This window comes from Triturus cristatus, chromosome 3_1 (assembly GCF_964204655.1).
Source record: "Triturus cristatus chromosome 3_1, aTriCri1.1, whole genome shotgun sequence".
Classification (NCBI taxonomy): Eukaryota; Metazoa; Chordata; class Amphibia; order Caudata; family Salamandridae; genus Triturus; species Triturus cristatus.
The window spans coordinates 977,326,394-977,338,887 of record NC_140583.1 but is presented as its reverse complement, the minus strand read 5'-3'; the positions used below and the strand labels follow the sequence as shown (position 1 = coordinate 977,338,887).

At 48.7% G+C, this 12,494-nt stretch overlaps 1 protein-coding gene across 24 annotated transcripts in view; it reads left to right on the top strand.

The window, feature by feature from the left end:
* PUM1 (pumilio RNA binding family member 1) overlaps positions 1-12,494 on the top strand; it is an 897,051-nt gene that overhangs the window by 276,766 nt on the left and 607,791 nt on the right. For all 24 annotated transcript variants that reach the window (XM_085645644.1, XM_085645641.1, XM_085645638.1 and 21 more), the window contains one exon: positions 10,417-10,583. In XM_085645644.1, the coding sequence (XP_085501770.1) occupies positions 10,417-10,583 (167 nt within the window). The remainder of the gene's footprint in view (positions 1-10,416; positions 10,584-12,494) is intronic.

The window sequence follows — 12,494 nt, the reverse complement described above, 5'->3', positions numbered from 1 at the left end:
CCAAGTTTCTCAGGGTGATTTTCAATCCTTTTCCCAGCATATCAGTTACCTAAAGCTTTAAATTGTGTTGTAGTCCGGGTGAGTGTAGCAATTTTTCCATATTTTCTGGTATTTGTTAATCTAAGCCTTTCTCTTACAAAAATGTATATTATCCACATAGACCTTTTGAGCTTTCTCCATCCAGTGAAATTGGTTCACTGCAAGAGATTTCCTTAGAGGGAGCAGTCCTGTTCCAGTCTAGGAATTTGAATAGGGATTCCATGTATTAAAAAGAAAACAACTCTAAAAGCAGTAACACATACACTGTGGCTATGTTTGTTTTATGCATCATGAGGTTTCCTTAAGTAGCTCACGAATTGCTAGTAAGTAACCCATGGACATGGCTCCTATATGTCATTCAGAGGGTCTGGACCTAAGCAGCACTTGCCCCCAGCAGAGCATGCTGGAGGCAGTGCTGCTTCGCTTCAGGCACTGTGAGTGGAAGGGAGACAAACTAATGGCAGAACCCTAGGTGTGTGCAAAAACACCCATGAAAATAGAACCTGCTATATGACCAGTGACCATGGAGCATAGCTGTACGGTTATTGGTTGTGTTGCAGTTCCTTGGGCTAAATAAATGTAATTGGTAGCCGAAGAAGGCTGAGTGTAGGACTGCAGGCGTACATGTTGTAGGGTGCAAGTTTAAAGCAGAAGCTTTTATCTGATTAATTATGTTAAGTGGAAAGAAGTCTTGCTGAAGTGATTTTTAGTGCACTGGGCAGTTGCAGGTATTATTTTATTAGTTGTAATTAAGCAACACATACTGATAAAATGTTTTACAACTTTGCCAGTTGCGCATTGGTAGGCACTACTTGTAATCCTTGGTAGGGTGGCCACTGAGTCTGTGTTAATTAAAAATAAATAAATAACTTCTGCTGGGGCATATCTCTTCTCCAGAATGTCTTAACATCTTCGAGTGTTTCTTTGCATAACATAGTGTTCGAGGCTTATGAGCTGCAGATTATACACTGTGCATAGATCGCCATCTGGTGTTGGGCCCGGATGTTTGCAGTTTGTTTTTCTTCTTGGACAATGTTTGGAAGTCACGAGTTCGGTGACTCCTCCTTCGGTCCGTACTGCGCATGGGCTTCAGATTTTTTCCGCCATCGGGCTCTGATGTAATACTTCGTGCTCCGGCTTCGAACCTCTCCAGTTTGACCTTTGACGAAAAATCCTCGTCCATCGAGATTCTTCAGACAAAATCATCTTCTTTATCTCTCTCTTCGGCACTTCCTCGATTCCAGGCAGCGGCCTTCGGGCCTATCTCGACTCCGGTCTCGGCCGATGGAAAGGACTCCCTTTAAGAAGTGTCCAAAATGTGGGTCTAAATTTCCCCACACCGATCTACATCAGGTGCGCAACCATTGCCTCTCCCGAACACGAGGCCCGAGACTGCCCCGCCTGCAAGTCTTTTCGATCGAAAAAGACTATTCGGGATCGACGAGCTCGATGCACCATGGCGCACTCATCGACCTCGGCTCCACCTGACATCTTCGGAGAAGACACCGGAGCTTCGGGACAGCAGCACACCGAACAGGAGGACGACATCGTCAGCGCTTCCGAGGCCGACGACTCCGACGTGGAGGAGATCACACCGGCGCAGAGGGTCGTGAGTACTCTACCCCCTCCCACTCCCGCGCCCATACCGAAAGAGACTCCGGTTACACCTTCGCCTCCGGGCCTAGGCAAAACCAAACATACCGCTTCCATCACCCCACCTTCGGGCCCGGTGAAGAGGCATCATAAGTCTCCCGGCGGCTCGGGCTCGAGCCAGCCTACTAGCGGCGCCGAAAAACACCCTTCGGCACCGAAGAAAACCACACCAAGCTCCGTTCCGAAGCCATTGGTGTCGAAACCTGGCCTCTCGGTGCCGACCAAACATAAATCCCTCGGCACCGACGCTCCCGTGCCGAAGCCTGCCTCGGCACCGAACAAAAAATCGGAGGTCCCGAAAAAGCATGGAACGGATAAACCAAAGAAGCCGTCGGCTCCGAAAACATCGGCACCGACAGATGAATCGGTGCCGGAGGAGCTATTCACGCCAGATCCTCGTCAAAAGACTTTAACAAAGGATCCAAAGACTGGACATTTGACTTTGTCTTCAAAGAAAAGACATTTAGACAAGCCAGCTCCTCCTCCACCGCCAAAACGGAAGGACTCTGCCACATCCCCCTTCATAGTACCCTCCCCACCACCTCGACCTCCTCCACCTCCCCCATCTCCACCCTTGCCTCATCGCTCTCCAACCCCGTCTCCAGACCCTGATGACCAAGGGGATCCATACTATGATCCAACAGATGCCCCACAGGACCCCACTCCTCCGGGAACACCAGACCCATGGGAGGATTATCACAATCCAGATGTCCCAGATGTGCCTCAGGATGATCTTTATCCATCCAGGCCATCTCCACCAGAGGACTCCCTGGGGTTCCACCACTTGTTACAACGTGCGGCACGTTATCATGGGGTGGAGTTACACAGTGATCCAGTTGAGGAAGACTTCCTACTTGACACTTTTGACATCGCAGATAAATCTACTGCCATATTACCCATGCTTAAAGGGGTGACTAAACATGCGGCAGAGGTTTTCAAAGTCCCAGTCAGGGCTAGGTTCTTAAACCCCAGAATAGAGAAAAAATATAAGGCAGCCCCCACAGATCCTGCCTATATTAAAGGACCTGCTCCCTTAGACTCATTAGTGGTATCCACAGCTAGGCAGCGATACAATTCTCAGTCATCAGGTGAGGCTCCACCACCCGATAAGGAGTCCAAGCTTTTAGATGCGTCTGGCAAACGCACTGCCTCGCAAGCTGCCAATATGTGGCGCATCGCCAACACGCAAGCGCTGCTGGCACGGTACGACAGAGCGCACTATGATGAGCTGGAGGCTATCATGCAACATCTCCCAGAAAAATATAAAAATAAGGCTCATGAATTGATACAAGAGGGAAAGATCATTACCAACACCTCTATTAAATGTGCACTTGACGCAGCAGACACAGCTTCCAGGGCTATAAACCTCAGTGTTCTGCTTCGCCGCCACGCCTGGCTCAGAATCTCAGGCTTTAAGCCGGAGGTCCAAGCATCTATATTGAACCACCCTTTTGACCAACAACACTTATTTGGCCCAAAAGTAGACGAAGCCCTGGAAAAAATGAAGGATACAGATACGGCGAAGTCTATGGGAGCATTACAATCCCACACTCCTAAACGCTCCTTTCGCCGTTCCTCCTTTCGAGGCACTGGCAGAGGTTACTCTGCCGATAACGCCTCTACGTCCTACAAGTCCCCTCCTCAGACTACCTTCACAAAAGGGCTATCAAAGAGGTGGCTATAGAGGGAACAATAATAAAGGCAGGAGCAAAACCAACACCGCCCGTTCTGCCACACCGCCCACACAATGACTTTCCCCCGCTCCCCCCAGACCATTCCACTCCAGTCGGGGGCAGACTACAAGACTTTTTTCAAGCCTGGGAGACCATAACATCAGACAAATGGGTGACCCAAATTATTCGGTCAGGGTACTGTCTCGAACTAACATCTTCCCCCCCAAATATTCCACCGAGGCACCGTACAATGTCACAAGAACATACCACGCTGCTGAAACAAGAGGTAACCTCACTCCTGCAAAAACAAGCTATAGAGAAGGTCCCCATCAATCAACAAAATTTAGGGGTCTACTCTCTGTACTTTCTGATACCAAAGAGAGACGAGACCCTGCGGCCCATTCTAGACCTCCGGCCTCTAAATGCATACATACATTCAGACCATTTTCACATGGTAACTCTCCAACAAGTTCTCCCACTCCTCTGCTAGGGCGACTTTCTCACTACGCTGGACTTGAAAGACGCATACTTTCATATTCCAATACACCCTTCTCACAGAAAGTACCTCAGATTTGTAGTGGACGGGCAACATTATCAGTTCAAGGTTCTCCCCTTCGGGGTCACAACCGCACCAAGAGTGTTTACCAAATGCCTAGCAGTAGTGGCGGCACACCTCAGAAGACAACACATTCACGTCTTCCCTTACTTGGACGACTGGCTAATAAAAGCCGCGTCCTACAACCAGTGTGTGCAACATACAAACACTACCATCCAACTACTCCACCAGCTAGGTTTCACGGTGAACCACCAAAAGTCCCAGCTAATACTGTCTCACACAAAGCAATACCTCGGTGCCACTATAGACACCTCAAAAGCTATAGCCTATCCCAATTCAGCCAGAATCGCAAGCATACAAGCCTTGCGCCAAAGATTCATCCTTCAGCACTCTCTCCCAGCAAGAGTGTTTATGAAGCTAATGGGGATGATGGCATCTTGCATCTTCATAGTGTCTCATGCAAGACTCCACATGCGTCCACTCCAAGAGTGCCTAGCACGCCAGTGGAACCAGGCCCAGGGACAGCTGACGGATCTGGTGTTGGTGGATGGTCGCACCCATCGCTCTCTGCAGTGGTGGAACACCACAAACCTTTCCAAAGGGCGACCGTTCCTGGACCCGGTTCCTCAGGTAATTCTAACAACGGACGCATCGCTCTCCGGCTGGGGAGCGCACCTATTACACCTCACAGTGCAAGGTATATGGACGTCACAACAAAAGTTACTCCACATCAACCATCTGGAGTTATTGGCGATCTTTCTAGCCCTGAAATCGTTTCAGAAACAAATCTCAGCCAAAGCAGTCCTCATTCGCACAGACAATATGACTGCAATGTACTACATTCAAAAACAGGGGGGGGACACACTCTCCACAGCTCTCGGTTAGCACAGAGCATATGGAGATGGGCAATCCCACATAAAATCTTTCTCCTGGCACAACACGTCCCAGGGATACAAAACACCATGGCAGATCTGCTCAGCAGACAAACGCAGCAAATGCACACTGCATCCACAAGTTCTTCGCCCATTCTTTCACAAGTGGGCCCATCCTCACATAGACCTCTTCGCCACCCACGAAAACAAAAAATGCCCAAGCTTCGCCGCCAGATACCCACACCCATTGTCCAAAGGCAATACGATATGGATGAACTGGTCAGGCAAATTTGCATACTCCTTTCCACCTCTCCCGCTAATTCCATTAGTGGTAAGGAAGCTACAACAGCACTCCCTCACACTCATTCTGGTAGCTCCAACATGGGCCAGGCAGCCGTGGTACACCACACTACTACAGCTCTCAGTGGTACCACACCAAAAACTGCACCTGTCCCCATGCCTCCTAACCCAGAACCATGGAGAAATCAGGCACCCGGACCCAGCTCAGCTCAACCTTGCGATCTGGCTCCTGAAATCTTAGAATTTGGATACCTTAACCTTCCTCCTGATTGCATGAATATTATCAGGGAAGCCAGACGTCCTACCACTCGAGCATGCTATGCCGCAAAGTGGAAAAGATTTGTTGTTTACTGCCGTAACAATACTATCAACCCTTTAGATGTATCCATACAGCACATCATATGCTACCTGCTCCATCTACAAAGGGGTAACCTGGCATTTTCATCCATCCGTTTACACCTAGCAGCAATTGCTGCTTACCTGCAAAACAGACAGCATTTATCACTTTTCAGAGTGCCTGCTATTAAAGCTTTCATGGAAGGCCTTAAAAGAGTAATTTCGCCCAGGGCACCACCCTCACCTGTGTGGAATCTAAACTTAGTTCTTACAAGGCTGATGGGTCCGCCTTTCGAACCAATGCATAAATGTGAGCTGCAGTTCCTTACTTGGAAAACAGCTTTTCTCGTAGCTATCACTTCCCTTAGAAGGGTTAGTGAAATACAAGAGTTCACTATACAAGAACCCTTTCTACAGATACATCACAGCAAGGTGATTCTTCGCACAAATCCTAAATTTCTGCCCAAGGTCATTTCCCCCTTCCATCTCAATCAATCGGTGGAATTACCGGTTTTTTTCTCGCAACCTCAATCTGTTGCGGAAAGGGCTCTACATACACTTGATGTTAAAAGGGCTTTACTTTACTACATACAAAGAACGCAATCTTTCAGAAAGACTAAACAGTTGTTTGTCTCGTTCTCTCCACCGCATAAAGGCAACCCCATCTCAAAATCAGGGATAGCTAGGTGGATTGTAAAGTGCATACAAATTTGCTATCACAAAGCAAAAAGAACATTATCTGTTCCACCTAAAGCCCACTCTACAAGAAAGATAGGGGCTTCTATGGCTTTTCTAGGGAACATACCCTTAGATGACATCTGCAAAGCAGCCACATGGTCAACACCGCACACCTTCACAAAACATTACTGTGTAGACATGCACTCCAAACAACAAGCTAGTGTGGGCCAGGCTGTACTAAAGACACTGTTTCAAACCACTGCAACGGATACCGGTGGTCGCCGCTAGGATTGGGTACTGCTATATAATCTATGCACAGTGTATAATCTGCAGCTCATATGCCTCGAACGGAATATGCTACTTACCAGTATGCATCTGTTCTTGGCATGTAGAGCTGCAGATCTGTACACGCCCACCTGCCTCCCCGGCTACCTGTATCCGTTCCAGTCTATCTTATTTAGATACAACACACATGGGTTTCTTTACTATTATCACTACGCTCCATCTTTTCCCTGCTGGCGAAAAACAATCTGAGGATGAAGCCGAAGCCCATGCGCAGTACGGACCGAAGGAGGAGTCACCAAACTCGTGACTTCCAAACATTGTCCAAGAAGAAAAACAAACTGCAAACATCCGGGCCCAACACCAGATGGCGATCTATGCACAGTGTATAGATCTGCAGCTCTACATGCCAAGAACAGATGCATACTGGTAAGTAGCATATTCCTTTAGCTGCCTCTTTTGCTTGCAAGCAAAAACCCAATTCTTTCTGAAGATATTCATTGTGAGTGTTATGTACTGTGCTCTATTCGAGTTTCTACCCCATCTTCTAAATAAATCTTGACAGCTTCACCTTGTTTCCTACGAAGTATCAAGTATCTGAAAGGGTGAACTTGCTTATCCAGTTGGAGTATTTAGGTCTCGCCTAGCGACGCAGCGCATGCGCTGCTCGCTCCTGGCGAGATCTATTGTTGTTGCTTTATCTTGCGAAACGAGGGTGGAAGCTCCACCCATGCTTCTGATTGGTGTGCGTCAAAAAGGCGCGCTTTAGATTGGAAGGGAGGCATATTGGTTCCCTCCCTGTCTCCTGCTCACTGAGCCTGCCCGGACAGGAGATGCGCACGGCCGTCTCTTTTGCTCTTGGCGTTTCCACACCTCTGGCCTTGTGGTGCTGCCCGCTTCACTCTCGCTCACTTTCGCCCATAGGTGACGTCTCTAGGCTCACCTCTGCCCTCGCTTGGGCCTCGGCCACCCCAGGGCTTCTTCGCGGTGCTGGACAGCCAGAGCTCCTCCATGCACCTTACGCCGCATGCAGCCTCTCTTCCGGCTCATCTCTGCTCTCGCCTGGGCCACTCCTCTTGCCTTCTTAGTGGTGCTGGTGGGCCGGAGTTTCTCCATGTTGTCAGCCTCTTCGCGGCGTAGCTCTGCTCCATGGCGACTCACACAGTAGGGACTAGACAATGCACAGTCTACATTGGCCTTTGAGCATGGGACATCTGTCTTTAACCCCGCGGTGTTGGGTGTCACCGCAATCAGGCCGTACTTCGCAGCTTTTGAAAAAAAGTCCCTCGGCACATATGATTAAATGTGAATCTAATTAGAACATAAATAATAGAATTGTTTACATAAAATTTTTTTTTTTTAAAACAATCGCCCATGGTCCTGTGTGATGTCATCGGGCGGAGCCGGGTTTCAAGTTGTTGTGGTCGTTGTGCAATGGTGCTCTTTGGCAGACACTGCTAATTGTAGGCTGTGAGTTCCAGATGGCGGGCGACCCGGTGCAGGGCGATTTCACCGCTCCAGGGTCAAGGGATGAGTCGCTGGAGTGCCAAAGACCGAGGCTCTCAGGGCCGGGGTAGATCCCTCTGCAGTCACAGCACTGCTTCAGCCCCGGGAAGCATGCAAGAGAGCTCCCGGGGATCTTCTGTGGGACAGAACAGGCAGCCCGGCTGGGGCCGACCAAAGGGGCTGCGGACACAGCTGCACAAAGCAGGTAAGGGCTTCTTGGCAACAAGGCTCCACGTGCATTGCATACCTAACCGCCCTTCAGTGACACCCTTACCGCCTGCGGAAACCCGGCTTTGCTTCGCTTAGCTGTACCCTCTCTACCACTCTGCACACACTCCTCGGCTCTGCCACATGTGGTTGTACCCTGTACAACCCTGCGCACACCCAGCTCTGCCTCCCCTTAGTTGTACCCCTTACCGCCCTGCTGTGCCACCCGTCGTTCACTGCCAGTCCCTGAGCGTTCCTTAAATCTTCCCTTCCCTCTGATGCCTGAAGCCCTAATCCCCCCACTCCCAATGGACACTAGGCCCTGCTGCCTACAGTCCTATCCCCTTACCTCCTTGTACACACCTAACCTTTACCGATCCCCTTACCTCCTTGTACACACCTAACCTTTACCGATATGTGCACACCCGGAATTCAAATCAATGCACACCCCCCTCTGCCACCCTTAGTTCTACCCTCTTACTGCCCTGTGCAAACCCGGATCCGCAGTCTATAGTTTAAGCCCCTCTCCCGCTTGTGCATTCCCGTCTGCACACTCTTCCTTAACTCCTCCCCTGCTTGTGCTCTCTCTGCTCTGCAGTCTGTAGCCTTTGATTCCCTCCCTGTGCACTTTCGGCTCCGCACACTGTAGCCTTAACCGCTCCCCTGTCTGTGCATACCCAGCTCTGATGCCTGTAACCCTGAACCCCCCCCCCCCCACCACACACACACACACACATGCACGTGCTAGGCTTTACGCCCATTGTCTGAACCACTTACTCCCTCCACCCACTCTGCTTTGCTGTTCCAGCCTCTTACCTTCCTTCACACCCAGGGCTCTGCCGCTGCGTCCAAACATAGCCCGTTTCCACCCTCTGGACACCTGGCTCCTAGCCCACCCAACCTAACAGTATACTACCCTCTCTATTCTACCCGTCCCAACCGTGTTCTCTTGTCGGTGCCAGTACTTAGGTTGTTGCTCTGCCGCCACATCTCCAGGACAGAGCTTCTGCCGGGCTATAGTGCTGTCTTTCCCACTGACTCCAGAGGTTACAAACACATCTCGGAGTAATGCAGCTTGGCTTTGCACTGGAGCCCCCTCCTTCTTTCTGCTTTCTAGCGTTAGTTATTGGCATTTGTTTAGCGCTTACTGCCATAGTTATGGCATCACAGCGCATAAAGTGGTTTGTGTAGGTAGCGGACGGCCCCTTATGTGCATTACTAGTGCACTCGCCATGTACCTCTCAGCAGAGCGCTGGACGCCCCTTGTGCACATTATTACTGCATTCCCCATGTCACTGTCGCAAGAGCGCTCTCCACTCCCCGCTGCTTGTTTTTTTAATTTTGAACAGTTGATCCTCACATGAGAACGCTCACTCCCTCAGCTTTTACCTGTATTTTATTGCCTACCCGCCCCCCATCTCTGTTGCTATGTGTCACCAGTGCTACACTGTTGGGGACACGGACAGTCCACTCACAGTGACCACGTGCACTCGTGGAAGGTTCACAGGATGCTGACTGTTTAACTCATCATAAACCAGAGCAAAGGTTACAATCAGTAACTAGAAGAGCAGTGCCCAGTCTCTACCGGGTAGCAGCCCCCTTTTGGAAGTCACTGCAAGGTAAACCAATACTTGTTTGTTGTGCCATTTAAAGAAAAAAAAATATTCAAGTGCCCTTTGCTTGTTTTCAGTTATTTTTAGTGTTCAGGGTTAGATGCACTTTTTTCCTGGGTTAGTAATCCAACTTCAAAGCAAGCCAGGCCTGTTTCACATCGCCCGGTGGAACGTCACAAATCTTTGTGGCAGCCCGAAAATCAATGTGGAATGCTTAACTTAGCCACGAATTCATGAATTAGGGATTTGTCTCCCCGTCCACCTCTGTTTAATGCCCTTGCAAAACAAGCATTTGCAATGCAATAGGTCTTGCAGTTACCAGAGTTTAAGCTAATGGCATTGTAAATGACAATGCCTTTTATTCATATTTTTAAAACGAAAACAAAAATAAGGCATTGTTAGTTGCAATGTCAATAGCTCAAACTCTCATAAATGCGAGACCTGTTGCATTGCAAATGCTTGTTTATTAGTTGCAATAGCGACCACCCTGTGACATCGTTAGTACAGACATTACCCTTCAGGAGATTGTCCAGTAATGCCTGATTGCCCCTTTTCACCAAGAAAAGGACTCACTGTAGCTTATTTTGCTAGATGAATAAAACAACATGAAGTGCCATTGAATGTCAAGTTGATTTATAAAACAAACTAAAGGTGAAGATAAAGAATCGCATGACTTGATTGAGCATTTTAATTTATGACAGGGTCCAAGAGATGGAGAAAATGATGAAAATGACAAAGTGGATAAAAAAAGTAAAGGAGTATACGATGGAGATAAATTGGGGGACTTGAAGGAGGAAGGAGATGTAATGGATAAGGCGAACGGCCTGCCTGTCCAAAACGGTATTGATACGGATGTGAAAGACTTTAGGTAAGTGCTTTTCTATGTTGCTGGACATTTGTCTCGTGCTGAATTCCTGTTAATGTAGCCACTTAATTCCATTGATTGACGGTCATGTATTTTTGGGGTCTTGGAGAAAATAAAATTTGAGCATAACTTTGTTGATTCATTTTGCCCTAATATAGTGGCAGAATCTAGATGGTGCGGAAAATATTGACTGCAGGTCCACACCAGTAAACCAGCGATTTAGAGGATTTTTGGCCAAAGGTTTCTTCTTGCGTCTTTAGAGAGCCAACCAAAACAAGATGATGGGTGCAATACTTGAATTAATCTTAGCCACTGATAATCGCTCGGGCTGCATTCCAGTCTATAGTTTTTCACCTTAAATGCCACTTCATACAAAAGCCCTTCTTAAGCAAATCAGTGATGACCCTGTTCCTCATAGGACAGTCTGTCCTGAACTGCCAGGCGAGTGGCAGCTTTGTTTTCAGCATAATCCAGTTTAAAGGCACCTTTTAGTTTTATTTTCTCAAACTTTACCAAAACCAGTTAAAACTTAAAAGGACAGCTGCTGCTTCTCAAGCTTTTTAATTTCCTTTTTTCCGTCATGCCTACCAGATATAGATTTTCTCCATGCCCTCTGTATTGCTCTCCCTCATATGCTCTGCTTTCCCCTTCTAAAACCAGGCTTTTTTATTTTTTTCCTCCCTGCTCCTTCCTTTATGCCTTCCTCCACCACACTCTACCCCCAGTGGCTTTTTTTTGCCTTTCTTATTTTCTGATCCACCTCTGATCAGTAAATATAAAATAAAATGGCACTCACTTGTGTACTGACAAATCAATCAATCAGGGGCTTGTAAAGTGTGGCTACTCACCTGTGATGGTCTCAAGGCGCTGGGTGGGGGTGTTTGGGGGGGGAGCTGCTGTTGCCTCTGGGTTTAGGATCCTTCAAAGAGCCAGGTCTTGAGGTCGTCTTTGAATTGGGTCAGCGTAGCAGATTGCCTGAGGTGGTGGGGTAGGGTGTTCCAGATCTTGGTGACGAGGTATGAGAGTGAAATTCCACCGATTCTTGTCTTGTGGATCCTGGGGACGGAGGCTAGGGCGAGTTGGACGGAACAGAGTTGTCTGGCGAGTACCTGGAAAGCGAGGCGATGGTTCAGGTATGCTGATCCTTCGTCATGGCGAGCTTTGCTGGCATGTGTGAGAAGCTTGAAGGTGATCCTCTTGTTGACTGGTAGCCAGTGTAGATGTTGGAGGTGTTGCATGATGTGGCTGCGGCGGGGGACGTTTAGGACCAGTCTGGCAGTGGAGTTTTGGACATTCTGTAGTTTCTTGAGCTGTTTTGGGTGACACCAGCGTAGAGTGCGTTGACGTAGTCGAGTCTGCTGGTGATGAGTGCATGGGTAACCTTCTTTCTGGATTCTGTGGGAATCCATCTGAATGTCTTTTGAAGCAGGTGGAGCTTGTAGAAGCAGGCTAAAGAAACTGCGTTTATTTGGTGGTTAATTGTAAGCGATGAGTTCAGTATGATGCTGAAGTTGCGAGCGTGGTCCGTCAGAGTGGAAGGGGGTCCAGAGCGGCTGGCCACCAAGAGTCATCCAAGGCTGAAGTGGAGGGTCCCAGGATGAGTACTTCGGTCTTACCCAGGTTGAGCTTCAGGCAGCTGTCTTTCATCCAGGTGGCAATGGCCTTCATTCTGCTGTGGAAGATGGTTCTGGCGGTTTTGGGTTCGTTGTTGAGGGAGAGGACCTGCTGGGTGTCGTCTGCATAGGAGAGGATGTTGAGTCTGTGGCTTCTGACAAGGGCTGCGAGGGGGGCCATGTAGGCGTTGAAGAGGATGGGGCTAAGGGAGTAGCCGTTTATCTCGGTCTGTACGATTATTAGAGGAAATGAGGTAGTCTGACTCGCTGAGTCTGGCCGGTAAGGAAAGAGTGGATCCAG